Source organism: Salvia splendens, chromosome 3 (assembly GCF_004379255.2).
Source record: "Salvia splendens isolate huo1 chromosome 3, SspV2, whole genome shotgun sequence".
Taxonomy (NCBI): Eukaryota; Viridiplantae; Streptophyta; class Magnoliopsida; order Lamiales; family Lamiaceae; genus Salvia; species Salvia splendens.
In genome coordinates, this window is record NC_056034.1 from 30,085,633 (window position 1) to 30,105,613 (window position 19,981).

The 19,981-nt window shown below is 42.6% G+C and overlaps 1 protein-coding gene across 1 annotated transcript; it reads right to left on the reverse strand.

Annotated features, from left to right (window-relative positions):
• Window positions 1-905: 905 nt before the first annotated feature.
• On the reverse strand, window positions 906-3,157 carry LOC121797432. Its single transcript, XM_042196188.1, has 3 exons — window positions 2,265-3,157; window positions 2,015-2,082; window positions 906-1,090 (listed from the first exon to the last, which is right to left on the reverse strand). The coding sequence occupies exons 1-2, from the start codon at window positions 3,090-3,092 to the stop codon at window positions 2,035-2,037; spliced, it is 876 nt and encodes a 291-aa protein (XP_042052122.1). The 5' UTR covers window positions 3,093-3,157; the 3' UTR covers window positions 906-1,090; window positions 2,015-2,034.
• Window positions 3,158-19,981: the final 16,824 nt, after the last annotated feature.

Consider the following 19,981-nt stretch of genomic DNA (forward strand, 5'->3'; position numbering starts at 1 on the left):
TATTGTGACGATTATACAGCCTCACTCTTGAATCTTGATTATCATTTTTTTAATACAATTTTGTCAAATCGGTGGGTAGGTTAAAATGTATGTAGTTCTCCAATACATAACTAAGACCAATCCCACCCCAGATGTTAGAATGAGTGGATGAGATTAAATCTCATGAATTTAAATAAATAATAGATAAAATATCAATAGAAAAGTAAAATCGTTAATTTGTCATAATATGATAATTTTCGTAGTTTTTTTGAATAAAATATCAACACAATGATATAGATATTTCAACACACGTACACGAAAATATTGTACATGCATTATATTGAAACTTTTTGATTCATTCATTGATATAAAAATCTGCTTATCAACACAGACAAAAATTAAAATAAAAATTACAAAATTCATTATCCGATCATCGTCGAAACATATGCAATTGATCCTTATAAAATACCTTTAATTTGATATATTTTTTATGAAAAAATAATTTAAATCGAAAGAGTTACATAAGTTTAAAGTTTTAAAATGACTTTGAAGATAGAGAAATTGGTTAGTTTAACTACCATCTATTAGAATTGACATTAATACTCTTTAAATTTATTTAATAATTTTTTTAATTTAAAATATAATTCACTTGGCACTGTTTCAACCACTAAATCTTCTAATCTAATAGTTAAGAGTTAGTCTTAGTTTGAATTGTTAATTAGTTAGCTAGGTCAAACCATTCATATATAAGCATGAAGACAAATATGAATAGAAAATAGCCGGTAACAGATTTCATTTCACATGCAAATGATGAGACAATATGCAACTTGTCTCCACTTAGATATGCTATGTCAGATGAAATATAGGCCATCTCCCATCCACAATTTACACAAAAATGCCTAAATTACCAGTGGATGCACATCCAGTAGTACATCAAATACGTACTCATATTTTGATTTTCTGATTTAAATCACAGAATTCAAGTGCATTACAGAAACACCATGATTAACATACATTAAGAGGGGAGCAGAGACAGGTATGAGTTTCATCCAGGGTGGTCCAAAAGCAAGCAGTAACAAAAGGTTCATCCTTCTTGAGCTTCCCAGACGATCTTCACAACCCACAGAAGAAAGATCAGTTAAACATACATGAGGACAATCTAGATTAAAAAAAAACCATGACATTTGTAGTACGAACAAGATTGGCGGGAGGATCAAAACTTCAGACAATCATATAATAATTCATTAAAGTTAGATTTCAGCCTTCTTCGGGGAAGACAAATTAACTCCAAAGAGATTTCGGATGTAGATGTACGAACTAGAAGTTTGATTTTGACATGTTTCCAAGCACATATAATCTCTTAGGTAAAGACAGGTTGAGACAGAAGCAATTCAAGCAAAGAGGTACACTGTTTCACATGAAGCTAATGATTGATCAGCAAACTTCCAAGTGGATAGAGCAACTTAATATCCTTTGAATCAACAACCAAATAATTACTGTTCCGAAGACGGGCTTCCAACCGTCTCAAAGTTAAGGCGTGCTCCTTAATTAGATGCACCCATGGAAGCTGTTGGAAACACATTATGATTTGAAACTCAAATCAAGATCGAATCTAAGATATGCGGTTGATTCATCCCAATATATTTTCGTTACCATTATTTCTGTGGAAAACATCCTGAATGTTTACATACATACTACTACTTCCGTCCCTTAAAAATAGAAACTAGTTCCATTTTGGGCGGTACCTTAAAAATAGAAACTTTTGAATCTTTCTATGTTAGGACGTGGACCCACCAATCCACCAACACTACTTCCACTACTTTTTCTCTTCCTCTCTTACTTTACCAATTGTGCGTTAAAACTCGTGCTATTTCAAAAATTTCTATTCTTCGATGACGGAGGTAGTTGTATTATTCTAACACAAGTCACAACACAACCAAATAGCAAAAAACATTTCCATTAGAATACTACTCTACTAGTTTAGTACTACTATGAAAACAGGTCTCAGTCCAAACCAGCAACTCACTATAATTACCTCAACTATGAAATCAGGTCTCATTCCAAACCAGCAACTCTGCTCCTCAATCTCATATTACGATTCTCCTGCACAACATAAAACCCCTAAATTACATCAAACACCATTCCCAAGCCATCAAAAATGTTTACTCGGCTCACATTTCAGTAGCTTGGCATCAAGATTGAATGCAAAAATATTTACTCGGCTCATATCAATTTCTTGATATCAAGATTGAATGCAAAAATTAAATTATCATCAGTATTGTAACCTGATCAAGAACTTTAGCATTCGAGTGCTCCACCAATTTCGACAAGGTATCAATCTTTGCCAGCATTTTATCATACAAATCCTCCATCTCCGCCGTGTATGCTGCCTCAGAGCTCATCAATTTACTCACCCGCCCAATTTCAAACCCTTCCGCGCACAAATCCAGCTGTTTCTGATTCCTCAATTGATCTCGCTTCCCGGCCAAACTCTCATCAATTTCATCCTCCACCATCGCATGCGGACCCCTCAAATCGCTATTCATCATCGGAAGCTGCAGATTAGGGCTGAACGAATCATACTGCGACCTAAACGAGGGCCCGATGTTGACAATTGACAAGCTTTTAGGATCGAAGGAGCCGCCTCTGAATTGAAACGCCTTGTATTCGTGTGTGTGGATCAGCTGATCGTGAAATGGCGTGGTGAATAGGAGGAAAAGAGAAGGGGAAAGAGAGAGGGACGAATTTTGGGGGGTAATTGCGAGGAGGGGGGAGGAGGAGAGAGAGAGGGAGGCGGTGGAGTCGTTCAGAGAGGGGCGGAGGGAGGTTTTGCGACGGGCGGAGAACCAGCCGAGAAGGCAGGTGGAGGAGGAGGGCGGCGGTGGCGGGAGGGGGAGATGGGAGGGGAGAGAGAGGAAGGAGATGATGGTGGTGATGAGAAGTGAGGTGGGGGCGGTGGAGGTGGGGTGGTCGGAAAGGGGATTTGAGGTGGAGACGGCAGCGTGGCCGAAGAGATACCCGTGGGAGTCGCCGAAGGCGGAGGAGGCGCGGTGGAGAAGGGAGGCTAGACAGGCGCCGGAAATTTGGATCTTGTCGATTGGAAAATCGTCCATTGTTGGTTGCTCAAAGAAAATTACTGTGTGGGGGTTTTTGTTAGAGAAAATTGAAGATTTAGGGCTCAAAGAATTTACTAGACATATAACATTTAAATTTGGTCGTCGGAGTAAAATTGCTTTTTAATAGTATAATACATACTCAAAATGAATTTGAGTGTAATGTAAAAGTTGAAGATTGACCTTATATCATTATATTAACATTAATAACATTATAAAATTAAAAGAGAATGATAATTTTAATCGATAAAATTTCAACAAAAGGGTAAAATAGTCAATCTATTACTATCTCCGTCCACATTAAGTGTCACGTTTAGTGTAGGCACGAGTTTTAAGAAATATAAAGAAAAGTGAGTTGAATGAGTTAGTGGATTATGAGTCTCACTTATATATATTAGTTTTATAATAAAATATAAGTAGAATTTGTTGGTAGAATACGTGGTCTACTTACCATTTTTGATAAAAGTGAATTGTGACTCTTATTGTGGGATGGACCGAAATGACAAAATGTGACACTTATTTGGGAGTGGAGGTAGTATAACATAATAATTTTCATGGTTTTTTTATATCAACGTAGGTGGTGTTCGGTTTCCAAGATAAAATAGTACTACTAAGATATAATCTAGGATTGAGTTGTGAGATTATTTTAGTCATAGGAGGTTAGCTATGACTAATTATCCCATGATTATCCATCTGGGATTGAGTTGTGGGATTGAACCTCTTAAACCAAAAACACTACAAATTTAATTTCGGATACAATCTTGCAAACCGAACATCCTCGTAGTGTATTACAAATATCAACATAGTGACACGAGAATCTCAACACAGGTACCAGAAAATATCAACACAATTTTATTGATATTGTACATGCATTATATTGAGATTGTTTGATGCATTTATTGATATAAAATCTGTTTATCAACATATATGAAAATTGAAATAAAATTTACTCCCTCCGTCCCAAGTTACTTGAGTCCTATTCTATTTTGGGTTGTCCCAAATTACTTGAGTCATTTATCTTTTTGGCTAAAAACAAAACATCCAATCTCACCTACTTTATTCTTTCTTTTACTTTACTATCTCTTTTTTCTCTTGCTTTATTCTCTCCTCTACTTTATTTAACTCATTAAACACAACTTTCTTAAATCCCGTGCCGAAAAGAAACGCCTAAAGTAACGTGGGACGAAGGAAGTATAAAATTTCATCATCCGATCATCGTCGGAACATATGCAATTAAGATCTCGTTAAAATCCTTATGAAATTACCTTTAATTTGATATATTTTTTATGATAAAATAATTTAAATCGAGAGAATTACGTAAAGTTAAAATTTTAAGATGATTTTGAGGAGAGAGAAAGTGGTTAATTTTAACCAATATATACAAGAATTGACATTATGATACGCTCGGATTTTGCACGGTTTTAAGGGCATAATTTGTCCGTTTTGAATGTCAAAGCTGCATTATATGTTCATTATTTGCGTATTTTATCTATTTTGGTATTTTTGGCATGTTTTGTGAGAAATGTGCATATTTGAGCATAAAAAGGGAGTCAAAACGTGAAGTTGGAAATTTGGAGCTGTTCTACATGTCCAGCGGCCAGCTGCAACACTGCCGGCGACCGCTAAGTCAGTAGCGGCCCGCTCCGGAAAAGTTGTGCATGGAGAACAAGACACGCCCAACAACAGCTGGAAAGAGCGTAGCGACCGTTGTCCAAGAGTCAGAAGCCTTGGAACAATCCACAACCCTAATGTTTGTAACCAACGTTTGCATCGCATGAGCATAAGAGCATCCACAACCGTGCTCTTGCCAGCGAGCACGGTTGTGGGCCTGGCGCCACTATTCCAGCCTGCTCTCTGGCTGTAACACCCGTACCTTAAGTTAGAAATTAATCTTATGTAACGGAATAATTGATAAAATTATTTCGAAATGCTATGCTTCTCGATAAATGTGATAGGGGAAAATTATGGTTTATGTGTTTGATGTGAAAAGGAATGTTTTGATGTTGTTAATTGTGATCGATGGGAGGCACGTTTAAAGGCCTCGTTGAAAGATCGACGACGAAATTGCTATTCTTTAGCAAGACGAATGAATTAAATGGAAAGAAATATATGTTTTATGGATAACGACGCGCGTAAAGCGAGGAATGGTTGAAGGAATATTATATTTGGAACAACACCAAATATAAATTATGTACGATTTCTCGTACTTTAATTTTTAGTTATGAAGAACGAGATAACAAAATTTAATAAAGGACCGTGAATTTTAATTGATGAAGGAAAATACGAAAAATATATAATGTATGAATTTATTTTGGACTTTCCAAAAATAAATTCGAAGTCCAATTATAAATAAGATAAATTAAATCTAATCACTCTTTAAATCCATCAAGTGATAGTTTTAACTTGGGCTTGTAATTAATTGTTGATTCCTTTCTAGCCCAATTGAATTAAATCTTTGAGCCCAACAACATGAGATTTAATATTTCTTTTTTCTTTCCAAGCCCAAAAGTCTTCTTCTTCCTCTCTCTCACAAAGTAGTCGACGGTTTTCTCCCCCCATGACGACCAATCGGTTGTTCCACCTCCCCACTTTCCTCCTCAATACCTACACCCTCCTCTAACCCACTCATCACTTCCACTTGACAAAAAAAAAGAGAAGAGAGAAGAAGGAGAAGCGGCGAAGCCGAGAGGAAGGAGGAAGAAGAAGAAGTTGGTTCCATCATTTTTTTTCCAACCACCATCAAATTTAAGCTTGAGGTATATCATTCCTTCCATCCTCAAAGCATGAGTCGTTTACTAGCTTTGCATACATGATATACACCCTTGTGCCATAGCTTTTCTTCCATAATCGAACTAAGTAGAATTTAACGTAGAACCTTCTGAACGATCGCCGTACGTAGCCGAAGCTTAGAAAGAACCTAGCTTTATGTAAATATCACGTGTTGCGAGTTTTTGCGGAGTGTTTCCGGGCGGGTTCGGAGTGGTTTCGGTGGAGGGGAAGCCGCCGCCGACGACGGGCAGCGGCGGTCAGCCGTGCTCGACGTTCCGGGGCGGGCGACGGCTCTCGGTGAGTGACGGCAGTAGCTTCTCCCCCCGTTCCCGCCGTGTCGGTGTCCTGGCGAAGCAGCGGCAGCAGCACGGTGGCGGTGGCGCGACGGCGAAGCAGCGACGCCTCTCGGCGAACCCAGCGACGGCGACGGGCTGAGGACGTCAACTCCTCGACGACGTTGCTGCAGCGGCGATCCCATCGATGGTGTCGAGCCGGAGAGGAGACGACGGCAGTGTGCCTTCGTCGTGGGGGAGGTGGCGGACGGCAGTGGGAAGAAGAAGGAAGGGAAGAGAGAGAGAGGGAAGAGAGAGAGAGGTTAGAGAGTGAGATGAGATTGGGCCTTAGATTTTTTGTTTTTGTGGTTGGGCTTTTAATAAAGTTTTGGAAGTCAAATTAATGGTGGACTCTTCTTTTAAATGATGGGCTTCCTAATTAATTATCTTGAGGAATAAAGTGGCTGAGAAATTTAATCTCGGCCGGTAATTAAATTTTGATCGGGGGAAAATATTTGGTTTATTCCTGGAAGTTTTTGGAATGAATAATTTACCTAAGTATAAATTAGTACTTTTTCCAACGGTAAATAATTACGGAAATTTAAGTATTCGCATAAATAAATTTTTGGAATTTATTTTCGACGCTAAGGAAAAATACGAGGAGCCAACGAAGGGAAGAACGAGCGTAAGCGGCCGACCGGCATCGCACGCGACGCCTTGGGCGGCCGCCAAATAACCGAAAATGCACGGAAATCGAGAAAAAGAATTTAAAAATTGTAATTAGAGTGCATGCATTCTAAATATTGTCGTTACCGAGAATTGATATGATTTTTATGTATTTTGCGAAAAGGTGGTTCGCACGCCCGTTAAAGTCGGATCGAGAAGTTATAAAAGGAAATTTCTAAGCTATTGAGGTGGGCTTTATTCTTTAACGTTTATTTTTAAATCAATATGTTACGGTGTTATAAGGAAGTTTCTATAAGTATGTCATGCCGTATTTATGTTTTGAAACTGCCTATCTGATTGTCTACTAGAATGATACTCTACTAGACTTTGATGGTTAACGAATTCGGGTCTAACTAGGGCTACGCCCTACTTAGACTAGTGCACTGATGGGGATCGTGAGCCGTCCCCTAGGTCGGCCGGTCCAGTGATCGAGATTGTGGCCACAGTCTCGTTTCACATGATGGTTCAGATATGGTATATGATGGAGGAGGATGTTAGTCCGCGCGGACACTTTTTATGGAAATGAATATTTTTGTGCTTCCCGGTTCTTTTAAAGTAAAACCCGGGATTCACTCGATGATGGCTTGACATATCTTAATGGTAAATGTTTTTGGGCATGAGTTCACTGGGTGCACCAAGTACTCAGCCCCTGCATATGTTTTCCCTATGTGCAGGTTGAGCGAGGTCGGGAGGCGGAGGATGTTGAGCGATGATCCAAGAACGTATTAAATCACTGTTCCGGTTACTATTATGTCTTCATACATAGTAGTAGCTAAACTCTCAAAATTGCTTCCGCTACTTAATGTTTTCAAAATTTCTGTTTTTTTTTTCCTTTGAACGGTTGAACTCTGTTATTCCCTTTATGATTGAACTCTGTTATCTTTCAGTATGATACTTGGGTTTTGAAACGTTGATCGATTTAAATGGAATTTCCTCTTTGATTGTTAAGTTGTATTGCCTTGAGTTGATTATCCCCACCTTCATCCCCGCTTCTTAGTTCCCCCACTAGTCACGATTTTCCCGTGCTTTCTATCCTTAGGAAGTGCGGTCGTGACAGAATGGTATCAGAGCGTGTTTTTCCTTCCACTCTGGACCGAGAGTCATTTATTCAATCTAGTCTAGACTCGTTTTGCTAGACTAAAAGAGTATTCGCTTAACACTCAACACTCCGTCTCACCGCGCTCAACATGAAAGAAGGCAAAAGTTGAAACGAAGCATAATAGAAGTGATAGAATGAATGGGGTGCGAAAAGGGCGCGAAAACCGAAGGACGATGAAATGACGAGACAAGGATAACCTTGTGAAGCGCGGTTTGCGTTAGATTGAAGGATAGACGAAGTTGCAAAAGTACCATGGTTTTAAAATACGAAACATCTATCCTTAGATGATAAATAAAAAAAAAAAGGGAATTTTTATGACCTTTTCCTATGGAAATTGACAGGTATATGCACGGTAACACGTATGACGTTCTCTACGCGTTTCGTTTCTTTCTATCTCGCTTATTCTTTTTCTACGATTGGTTGCTAAGGGAACTTACTTTTTGTAGATGGCGATCACGATCCACGCACCGCTAAGGGGAAGGAACGTCAAGAATGGATTGCGGGCGGTGGAAATGTATCGCGAGTTCGAGAGGGACGCGAGAGCCCCTTTGATATCTTATGTCGCCGACTACTTGACCTTATGGCGGGATGCTCATGGCTGTGGAGTGAGACACTATGAGGGAATCAAGAGATTGATTGATGGACTACCGGCACCTTGGAATAGGTGGGCCGACGAGGCTTCACGGTCATACGTCTGGCATAAGCTTCCCGACTACAGCATGCAGGGAGACATGCATGGTTTTGTGAAGGTTCTCTTGGAAGCACTGGTCGATGCTCGTGGTGGACCGCCACCCTATGCTCCTCCTAGGAAGGGGGCGTCCTCATCGGGTCGCAGTCCCTACAGCGGGGGTCGATACGAGAATGAGACGCCGCAACCAAACTGCCCTAAGAGGAGAAGGCTTGGGATGCGTACCTCCGCACCTCCTGCGACGGAAGTCCTTGTGGTTGATGAGCATATCGACGACGCTACGGATGTGCGGGAGAGTGATGAGGAAGAGGAAGAAGATCCCTTGAAGACGAGGAGGATCCCATGGAGGATGAGGAAGACCCCGAAGAAGAGCCCCTTGCGAGAGAGGTTGAAGTTAATAGCGAGGAAGGGGCGAATTATGAGAGAGCTCCCGAGGAGTAGTGTTCTTTTACTGTTTTGTTAGTTTCGAATGTTTTGCTTTGACGAACTATGTAGTAGTTTCTTTTGACGTTTGTTTTCCTTCCCTGTTTCAAAGACCTTGTGGAAACACGTACTTGTTGGTTTTAAGATAATAAAGTTTCCGTTGTTTTATCGTTATGTTCGTTTTACCTCGTTGTGTTTGGAAAGTTATGTTATCGTTTTGGAGAGGTCGTGTGGTGTGGTGATGTTAAAATTTGGATTTTGTACTAACGCATGTGTTGAACAGAATGCCTCCCCGACGTGCCGCAATTCACCACGAGAATGGGGCAAGCCACGAGACCCAAAGCAGTGTGGGTCCTGAAGGACAACCACCACCACCACCACCTCCACCACCGCCACAGCCGGAACGGAACATCGAGAAAGAGTTCCGAAAGGAACGTCCTCCCGTGTTCGATGGAATGAGAGATCCAACCAAGGCCGAGACCTGGATTCAGGCCATAGAACGCATCTTTAAGTTCTTGAGGTGCACTGACCAGGAGCGCCTATCGTGCGTGACTTATCAGCTCACCGGGTCCGCAGAATTCTGGTGGAAGACTAAGCAGCGGACAATGACGCAGGAACAGTTAGACACTCTGACGTGGGAAGACTTTAAGGAGGAACTGTATGACAAATACATTCCAAGGAGCTACCGTAAGGCAAAGGAGGCCGAGTTCTACAATCTAAAACAGGGGCGGATGACTGTGACAGAATATGACCGTGCTCTATGTGACATGTCTCGATATGCACCCGAGCATATAAACATAGACGAGAAGATGGCGGAGAAGTTTTGTGCCGGTCTGAGGCACGAAATCAGGATGGCGTTGGCGTGCCGTGGTAGACTCTCGTATGCCGAGTCATTATCTCGTGCACTGGACGTGGAGGAAGCGATGCCACGGGAAAAGACGGTTACACCCACTACCCCAACACCGCCGACCTCACAGCAGAATTTCCGGGATAAGAGGAAATGGGACGGGAACCGCGCACCCTTCGACAACAAGAGGTTCCAGAGTACCCCAAACTCTTTCCAGGGAAAAGGAAAGCAAGCTGCTCCATTCCAAAGTGGAGATTTCCGTCAGAGAGCACCTCCTTGTGCCAAATGTCAGAAGAACCACATGGGAGAGTGCAGAGTCGGGACCAACGTGTGCTACAAGTGTGGTGGAGTCGGACACTTCGCCAAAGAGTGCCCGAGCAACAACAATGCTGGAGGTGGGGGAATGCCGAACGGACCTCGAGGGAATCCTACACCACCTCCGCCGCAGCAGCAGCAGCGTTGCCAGCCATACCCGACTCAAGCTAGGGCCTATGCCTTGGGACGCAAGCAAGCGAAAGCCCTACAGGGAGAGCCGAAACAAGAAAATCTGGCAGGTATGGGAACAATACTTGACATGCCTGTTGCTGTTCTGTTTGATACGGGTGCGTTGCACTCTTTTATATCGCACTCCTGCGTAAATGCTTTAAGACTGCCTGTTGATGAACTTGAACTTAAGATGAATGTGAACTCACCGGTAGGAGGCCTTGTAGAAATTTCACAATCCTGCTCGAACATAGAACTCACGGTGGGAGAACTTAGTTTAGTGGCGCACAACTTGCACGTTATGCCGATGAATAATGTGGACATTATTCTGGGGATGGATTGGCTAGCTGAAAACTATGCCACTATCCGATGCCAAGAGAGGCAAATCTCGTTACAAACCCCGGGAAAGGAGCCCTCTACCTTCCACGGAATTTCGATGAATCAACGAACTTGTGTGATATCAACACTTCAAGCAACCACGATGATTAGAAAGGGGCGTCCGGCCTATCTCGTGTATCTACAAGGACATGACAAGAAAGAGAGGAAAGTTGAAGATGTGGCAGTGGTACGTGAGTTTCCCGACGTATTTCCCGATGCGTTGCCAGGCCCTCCTCCTGACCGACAGTTGGAGTTTACTATCGATCTGGAACCAGGAGCCGCACCAGTATCGTAAGCGCCATATAGGATGGCACCGAAGGAGTTGGAAGAACTCAAAATCCAGCTACAAGAACTACTGGACTTGGGTTTTATCCGACCGAGTGTGTCGCCGTGGGGAGCACCGGTGCTGTTCGTGAAGAAGAAAGACGGGACACTGAGAATGTGCATAGACTGTCGGGAATTGAACAAGTTGACTCTCAAGAATAAGTATCCTCTACCGAGAATAGACGACCTGTTCGACCAACTCAGGGGAGCAGGAGTATTTTCGAAGATGGATTTAAGGTCGGGATATCATCAGTTGAGGGTACGAAGGGAGGACATACCCAAGACGGCTTTCCGAACGAGGTATGGGCATTATGAGTTTGTAGTAATGTCGTTTGGACTGACAAATGCACCGGCGGTATTTATGGACTTAATGAATCGAGTATTCCATCCATACTTGGACAAGTTCGTCCTGGTATTCATAGATGATGTGCTAGTTTACTCGAAGGATGAAAAGGAACCTGAGGAGCATCTAAGGATCACACTAGAAACACTCAGAACAGAGAAGTTATACGCCAAGTTCAGTAAGTGTGAATTCTGGCTAAAAGAAGTGAATTTTCTGGGGCATGTTGTGACGGCCGAAGGGATTCGAGTTGACCCCGCAAAGGTGGAGGCCGTACAACAGTGGAAGCACCAAAGACCCCAAACGAGATTCGGAGTTTCCTTGGTCTGGCAGGATACTACCGAAGATTTATTGAAGGATTTTCTAAAATCGCAAGGCCAATGACTCAACAATTGAAGAAGGGGACCAAGGTCAATTGGACACCGGAGTGTGAGGCTAGCTTCCAGTTGTTGAAAGAGAAATTGACCACCGCACCTGTTCTAGCCGTGCCGGAACCGGGAGTAGACTATGTGGTTTACACAGATGCATCGAAGATTGGACTGGGGTGTGTTCTGATGCAGAATGGTAAGGTGATTGCCTACGCTTCGCGGCAGTTGAGACCACACGAGTTGAATTACCCTACTCATGACCTAGAACTAGCGGCTGTTGTGCACGCATTGAAGATTTGGAGGCACCACCTCTATGGAGTTCGGTGTGAGATTTTTACCGACCATAAGAGTCTGAAATACTTCTTTGAGCAAAAAGATTTGAACATGAGGCAACGCAGATGGCTCGAGCTAGTCAAGGATTATGATTGTGGTATTAACTATCACCCGGGCAAAGCAAACGTAGTGGCGGATGCTTTGAGCCGGAAAGCTCAACCGCAGTTGGCTACTTTTCTCACTAGGAAGCGGAGTTGATTCGCGAATTTAGCAAGATGCGTTTGGAGGTGGTGAGAGCTCCGGAAACTGTGAAGGGAAAGATTGCCACCTTGGTAATTGAATCCGATCTCCAAACAAGGATAATAGAAGGGCAACGCAACGATGAAAATTTGGAGAAAATTCGACTGAAGGTGAGGAAGGGCGAACAAGAGAAGTTTCGAGAAGAGGCTGATAATGCTCTCACCTACGAGGGGAGACTATGTGTGCCAGGCAACGAAGGACTTCGAAAGGAAATTCTGACCGAGGCACACGAGACCCCATACACCGCCCACCCTGGAAGTACAAAGATGTACTAGGACTTGAAGGGATCATTTTGGTGGGATGGAATGAAGAGGGACATAGCTTCGTTTGTAGAGATATGTTTGGCATGTCAACAAGTAAAAGCTTTACATCAACGACCCTATGGGAAGTTGCAACCGTTGGAGATCCCGGAGTGGAAATGAGAACATATCACTATGGATTTTGTGACAGGACTACCAAAAACCCGACAAGGGAATACAGCCATTTGGGTGATTATAGACCGCCTCACCAAGAGTGCGCATTTTATACCCATCCCTATAACTCATGGATCCAACAAACTGGCCCGGCTTTACGTGAAGGAAATCATTCGGCTACATGGGGTGCTAGTAACAATCACGTCAGACCGGGATACAAGGTTTACTTCAAGGTTTTGGATAAGTCTGCAACGGGAGCTTGGTACGCGACTGAATTTTAGTACTGCCTTCCATCCACAAACCGATGGACAGTCCGAGAGAACGATTCAAACTCTTGAGGACATGCTAAGAGCTGTGGTGCTCGACAGAGGAGAAAATTGGGAAGTAGTACTACCTTTGATCGAGTTCGCCTATAACAATAGTTTCCAGGCGACAATAAATATGGCCCCGTATGAAGCATTGTATGGGAGGAAATGTAGATCACCACTTTACTGGGATGAGGTTGGTGAAAGAAGAATACTCGGGCCAGATTCGGTCGAAGAAATGATAGAGATCGTGCGACAAATTCGACAAAGGATAAAGGAAGCTCAAGACCGACAGAAGTCGTATGCTGATGTCCGGCGTACTGATTTACAGTTCAATACGGGAGATAAGGTGTTTTTGAGGGTATCTCCGTCGAAGGGGATAACGAGGTTCGGTGTAAAAGGGAAGTTGAAGCCACGATACGTAGGGCCTTATGAAATCCTTGAGAAGGTGGGACCCGTAGCGTATAGGTTGGCACTACCACCAAGTTTTGGGACTGTGCACAATGTTTTCCATGTGTCACAATTACGAAAGTACGTGTTCGATCCCAAACACGTGGTTCATCAGGAGGAAATGATTTTGAATCATGACTTGAGTTATGAGGAGAAGCCCGAAGCTATTCTGGACAGGAAGGTGCAAGAGTTGAGGAACAAATCGATCGTGTCCGTGAAAGTACTTTGGAAACACCATGGCCACGAGGAGGCTACTTGGGAACTCGAGGATAAAATGAAAGAAAAGTACCCGGAACTTTTCGTTAGAAATGAGTAAATTTCGGGACGAAATTTCTGTTAAGGTGGGTAGAATGTAACACCCGTACCTTAAGTTAGAAATTAATCTTATGTAACGGAATAATTGATAAAATTATTTCGAAATGCTATGCTTCTCGATAAATGTGATGTGAAAAGGAATGTTTTGATGTTGTTAATTGTGATCGATGGGAGGCACGTTTAAAGGCCTCGTTGAAAGATCGACGACGAAATTGCTATTCTTTAGCAAGACGAATGAATTAAATGGAAAGAAATATATGTTTTATGGATAACGACGCGCGTAAAGCGAGGAATGGTTGAAGGAATATTATATTTGGAACAACACCAAATATAAATTATGTACGATTTCTCGTACTTTAATTTTTAGTTATGAAGAACGAGATAACAAAATTTAATAAAGGACCGTGAATTTTAATTGATGAAGGAAAATACGAAAAATATATAATGTATGAATTTATTTTGGACTTTCCAAAAATAAATTTGAAGTCCAATTATAAATAAGATAAATTAAATCTAATCACTCTTTAAATCCATCAAGTGATAGTTTTAACTTGGGCTTGTAATTAATTGTTGATTCCTTTCTAGCCCAATTGAATTAAATCTTTGAGCCCAACAACATGGGATTTAATATTTCTTTTTTCTTTCCAAGCCCAAAAGTCTTCTTCTTCCTCTCTCTCACAAAGTAGTCGACGGTTTTCTCCCCCCATGACGACCAATCGGTTGTTCCACCTCCCCACTTTCCTCCTCAATACCTACACCCTCCTCTAACCCACTCATCACTTCCACTTGACAAAAAAAAAGAGAAGAGAGAAGAAGGAGAAGCGGCGAAGCCGAGAGGAAGGAGGAAGAAGAAGAAGTTGGTTCCACCATTTTTTTTGTCCAACCACCATCAAATTTAAGCTTGAGGTATACCATTCCTTCCATCCTCAAAGCATGAGTCGTTTACTAGCTTTGCATACATGATATACACCCTTGTGCCATAGCTTTTCTTCCATAATCGAACTAAGTAGAATTTAACGTAGAACCTTCCGAACGATCGCCGTACGTAGCCGAAGCTTAGAAAGAACCTAGCTTTATGTAAATATCACGTGTTGCGAGTCTTTGCGGAGTGTTTCCGGGCGGGTTCGGAGTGGTTTCGGTGGAGGGGAAGCCGCCGCCGATGACGGGCAGCGGCGGTCAGCCGTGCTCGACGTTCCGGGGCGGGCGACGGCTCTCGGTGAGTGACGGCAGTAGCTTCTCCCCCGTTCCCGCCGTGTCGGTGTCCTGGCGAAGCAGCGGCAGCAGCACGGTGGCGGTGGCGCGACGGCGAAGCAGCGACGCCTCTCGGCGAACCCAGCGACGGCGACGGGCTGAGGACGTCAACTCCTCGACGACGTTGCTGCAGCGGCGATCCCATCGATGGTGTCGAGCCGGAGAGGAGACGACGGCAGTGTGCCTTCGTCGTGGAGGAGGTGGCGGACGGCAGTGGGAAGAAGAAGGAAGGGAAGAGAGAGAGAGAGAGGGAAGAGAGAGAGAGGTTAGAGAGTGAGATGAGATTGGGCCTCATGTTTGTTTTGGTTTGATTTTGGGCCTTAGATTTTTGTTTTTGTGGTTGGGCTTTTAATAAAGTTTTGGAAGTCAAATTAATGGTGGACTCTTCTTTTAAATGATGGGCTTCCTAATTAATTATCTTGAGGAATAAAGTGGCTGAGAAATTTAATCTCGGCCGGTAATTAAATTTTGATCGGGGGAAAATATTTGGTTTATTCCCGGAAGTTTTTGGAATGAATAATTTACCTAAGTATAAATTAGTACTTTTTCCAACGGTAAATAATTACGGAAATTTAAGTATGCGCATAAATAAATTTTTGGAATTTATTTTCGACGCTAAGGAAAAATACGAGGAGCCAACGAAGGGAAGAACGAGCGTAAGCGGCCGACCGGCATCGCACGCGACGCCTTGGGCGAACGCCGAATAACCGAAAATACACGGAAATCGAGAAAAAGAATTTAAAAATTGTAATTAGAGTGCATGCATTCTAAATATTGTCGTTACCGAGAATTGATATGATTTTTATGTATTTTGCGAAAAGGTGGTTCGCACGCTCGTTAAAGTCGGATCGAGAAGTTATAAAAGGAAATTTCTAAGCTATTGAGGTGGGCTTTATTCTTTAACGTTTATTTTTAAATCAATATGTTACGGTGTTATAAGGATGTTTCTATAAGTATGTCATGCCGTGTTTATGCTTTGAAACTGCCTATCTGATTGTCTACTAGAATGATACTCTACTAGACTTTGATGGTTAACGAATTCGGGTCTAACTAGGGCCTACTTAGACTAGTGCACTGATGGGGATCGTGAGCCGTCCCCTAGGTCGGCCGGTCCAGTGATCGAGATTGTGGCCACAGTCTCGTTTCACATGATGGTTCAGATATGGTATATGATGGAGGAGGATGTTAGTCCGCGCGGACACTTTTTATGGAAATGAATATGTTTGTGCTTCCCGGTTCTTTTAAAGTAAAACCCGGGATTCACTCGATGATGGCTTGACATATCTTAATGGTAAATGTTTTTGGGCATGAGTTCACTGGGTGCACCAAGTACTCAGCCCCTGCATATGTTTTCCCTATGTGCAGGTTGAGCGAGGTCGGGAGGCGGAGGATGTTGAGCGATGATCCAAGAACGTATTAAATCACTGTTCCGGTTACTATTATGTCTTCATACATAGTAGTAGCTAAACTCTCAAAATTGCTTCCGCTACTTAATGTTTTCAAAATTTCTGTTTTTTTTTCCTTTGAACGGTTGAACTCTGTTATTCCCTTTATGATTGAACTCTGTTATCTTTCAGTATGATACTTGGGTTTTGAAACGTTGATCGATTTAAATGGAATTTCCTCTTTGATTGTTAAGTTGTATTGCCTTGAGTTGATTATCCCCACCTTCATCCCCGCTTCTTAGTTCCCCCACTAGTCACGATTTTCCCGTGCTTCCTATCCTTAGGAAGTGCGGTCGTGACAGTGGCAAGAGCACAACACCCACAGCTGTGCTCTTCCGCAAGGACGAGCACAATTCAATTTAAAATTTAATTAAACAAAAACATTTCCATAATATTAAAATTCATTAAAAAATCACAATAAATATTACAAATTACAAATAAAAAAAATACATAATTAAAATCCTAAAAATTAAAAATTACATAATTAAACTCCTAAAAATTAAAAATTACATAATTAAAAGCTAAAAATACCCTCGTGGACGACTACTCATCTGGCGTCACTACCCCCAATTGTCTTTGGAGGCCCAATATCATGGCCTCGTGCGATCGAAGTTGCGAGGGGGTCATAGTGGACCTATCGGCCATATTGAGTTTGGCCAAAAGCTGCCACAACGAGTTGGTGGGGGGTGGAAGTGGCTCATATGGAACGGGAGCGGGAACTGGAGCATCGGCGGTTGCAGCCGCGGCTCGATGGCGGTTGGCCGCCGCCTTCTTCTTTCCTTGCGGTCGTTGGGAACTGCTCGGGCCGGCGTCGGGGCTACTCAAGTTAGCTCCGGCGAGTTGGCTAGCCACTTCTTCAGAGCCGGCGTCAGATAGGGATACCGACCTTGACCGTTTGGAGGAGCTGCTATAGGAGGATGTTACGCCTCCCATATACTTCGGGTGCGTCCGCGTCTCCTGTCAAACGTTGAGGTACTTGAACGGCTTGTTGTTCATGGATTGGTAGGTGCTCATCGCGGCAGTGATGAAGTCGACCTCGTTTCGGCCGCTCCCCGCATTCCGCTCTTCCTGGAGGAAATAGCCATTGAACTTGACAATTTCATCGTTGGCTCGGAAGATGGCGCTGCGCACCATACTCTCGTTGCGCTTGACTGTTCCCGGCGGCCGGTTTTCATTGTACCGGCGAGCGATGCGCCACCAAAAAGTGATCGCCGGATTGGTTCGTGCCAACCACCGGATCATCGGAGATTTCCAAGTACGCCTTGAACAATTTATCCATCTCCGCCGGAGTGTATGGTGTGCGGACACCGCGAGTAGGAGGAGTCGGAGTTTGGGAGGGGGCGGTCGGCCTAGGCTCCGGAGTCCACCCGTATCGCCCTTCGGGGGCACCTTGGTCGTCGATTGTGTATGGCCGGTAGCCACCCGGAATGCCCGAACTTTGGGTTTGAGGAGGGGCCGAGTATTCCGTTTCCGGACTAGGAAACGGTGGTGAACCGAACCATTCGGGGTTCCAACCGGAGCCTGGGGGGTTATCGCCGTGGCCGGACATTGTTATGGTGTAGGAGTGGAAGAAAGATTGAGAATGGATATGAGAGAATGAAGATGAGAATGGATATGAGAGAATGAAGATGAGAATTGTGTAGTTTGCCCAATCGCGTGCCGCCACGTCGCCTGCTCGCTGTCACGGACGTGCTCTTCGCAGTGAGCAGCGCCGTGCCAGCGGCGGTGGAGCTTGTCCGTGCCAGCGGCACGGACGGACGAACGCCGTCCGTCCACCGCTGCGCATGCTCTAAACTAGGTGACTCGTTCTATCAAAATAAGAACTGTGCTAGGGTATTGTAGTTGGAATTTGTATAACCATAATTGTGAACGCACATCCCTGGAATTCTCTTATTTCTATACTTTTAACTCCGTGATTTATTTGCAATTAGTTGTTTATTGATTTCAAATTGTTCTTTGTTTTAAAAAATTCTCAAATCTTTCGGTTTTTCAAATAGTAATTGAGTTTTAGTAGAGGATAGACAGTTTGTGTCTGTTTTCCCCGTGATCGATATTCGGTACTAATCTTTAGCTATACTATTCCTACTCTGTATACTTGCAGGTATTTATAGTGCTAATAAAGCATGCATCACATTAATACCCTTTAAGTTTGTTTACTACTATTTTTTTATTTAAATCACAAGATCTCCTAATCTAATGGCTAAGATTTGGTCTTAATTTGTGTTTGTTAATTAGTTAGCAATTGATAATAGGGTAATGTTAAAATGCATATAATATCCAATCCCCAGCTATGATCAATTCTACACCATTAGATCTTAAAATAAGTACATGAGATTAAAGTTCACGTATTTCAATAAATAGTAGCTAGATAAAATTTCAATAAAAGGATAAAATAGTCAATCTGTTACTCCCTCTGTCCGCGAATAGGAGTCTCGTTTTTCCATTTTAGTTCGTCCGTGAATAGGAGTCGTGGTTCACTTTTACCATAAATGGTAATAGGGTCTCACCTTCCACTAACTCATTCAACTCACATTTCTTTTAAAACTAACTCCCTCCGTCCCATAAAAATATGTGCACTTTCCATTTTCGTTCGTCCCACAAAAATATGTGTATTCCATATTTGGAAAGTTATATCAATTATATAATGTAGGTCCCACTATCCACTAACACTACTTTAACTATCTTTCTTCTCCTCTCTCTTACTTTACCATACCATTCTCGTCATCTCTCTTACTTTACCAATTTTATCTTAATTCCCGCGTCATACCCTTTGCCCATATTTTTATGGGACGGAGGAAATATATACAAGTGAGACCTCTATTTCACTAACTTTTTCCATCCACTTTTCTTAACATTTCTTAAAACCTGTGCCGCCCATAAATGAGACTCCTAATGGTGGACGGAGGGAGTATAACATAATAATTTTAAAAGTTTTTTATATCAACATAGTGTATTATAAATATCAACACAGTAATGTAAGAATCTCAACACAAGTACCATAAAATATCAACACAGTTTTATTGATATTGTACATGTGTGATTGCAAACCGGTATTTATAGAGCAACTTCTAAATAACTCAAATTCAAAATTTTATTTTCCCTCCCCCTCCAAGAAAATGCTCCATTTTGGAGAGGGAAAAACTCACATTTTTTAGGGGGAAAATCTTCATTTTTCTGGGAGAGGGGGAAACCCAGTGGCGGATCAGGGGGGGCAGGTGGGGGCGGTCACCCCTATCCGACCGTCCGGAGAGCCTAAATTTTTCATTGAATCAAGCCGAAAATAGAATATTCGCCACCTCCGTAGAGTGTAGAAATATTTTTATTTTCAATAAATGTCATATAAAATGTAGTAGTTCAATGGTTTGTTTGTTGGATTTTTAACTAAGATGTCTAGGGTTCAATCCTCAACAAAAACATATT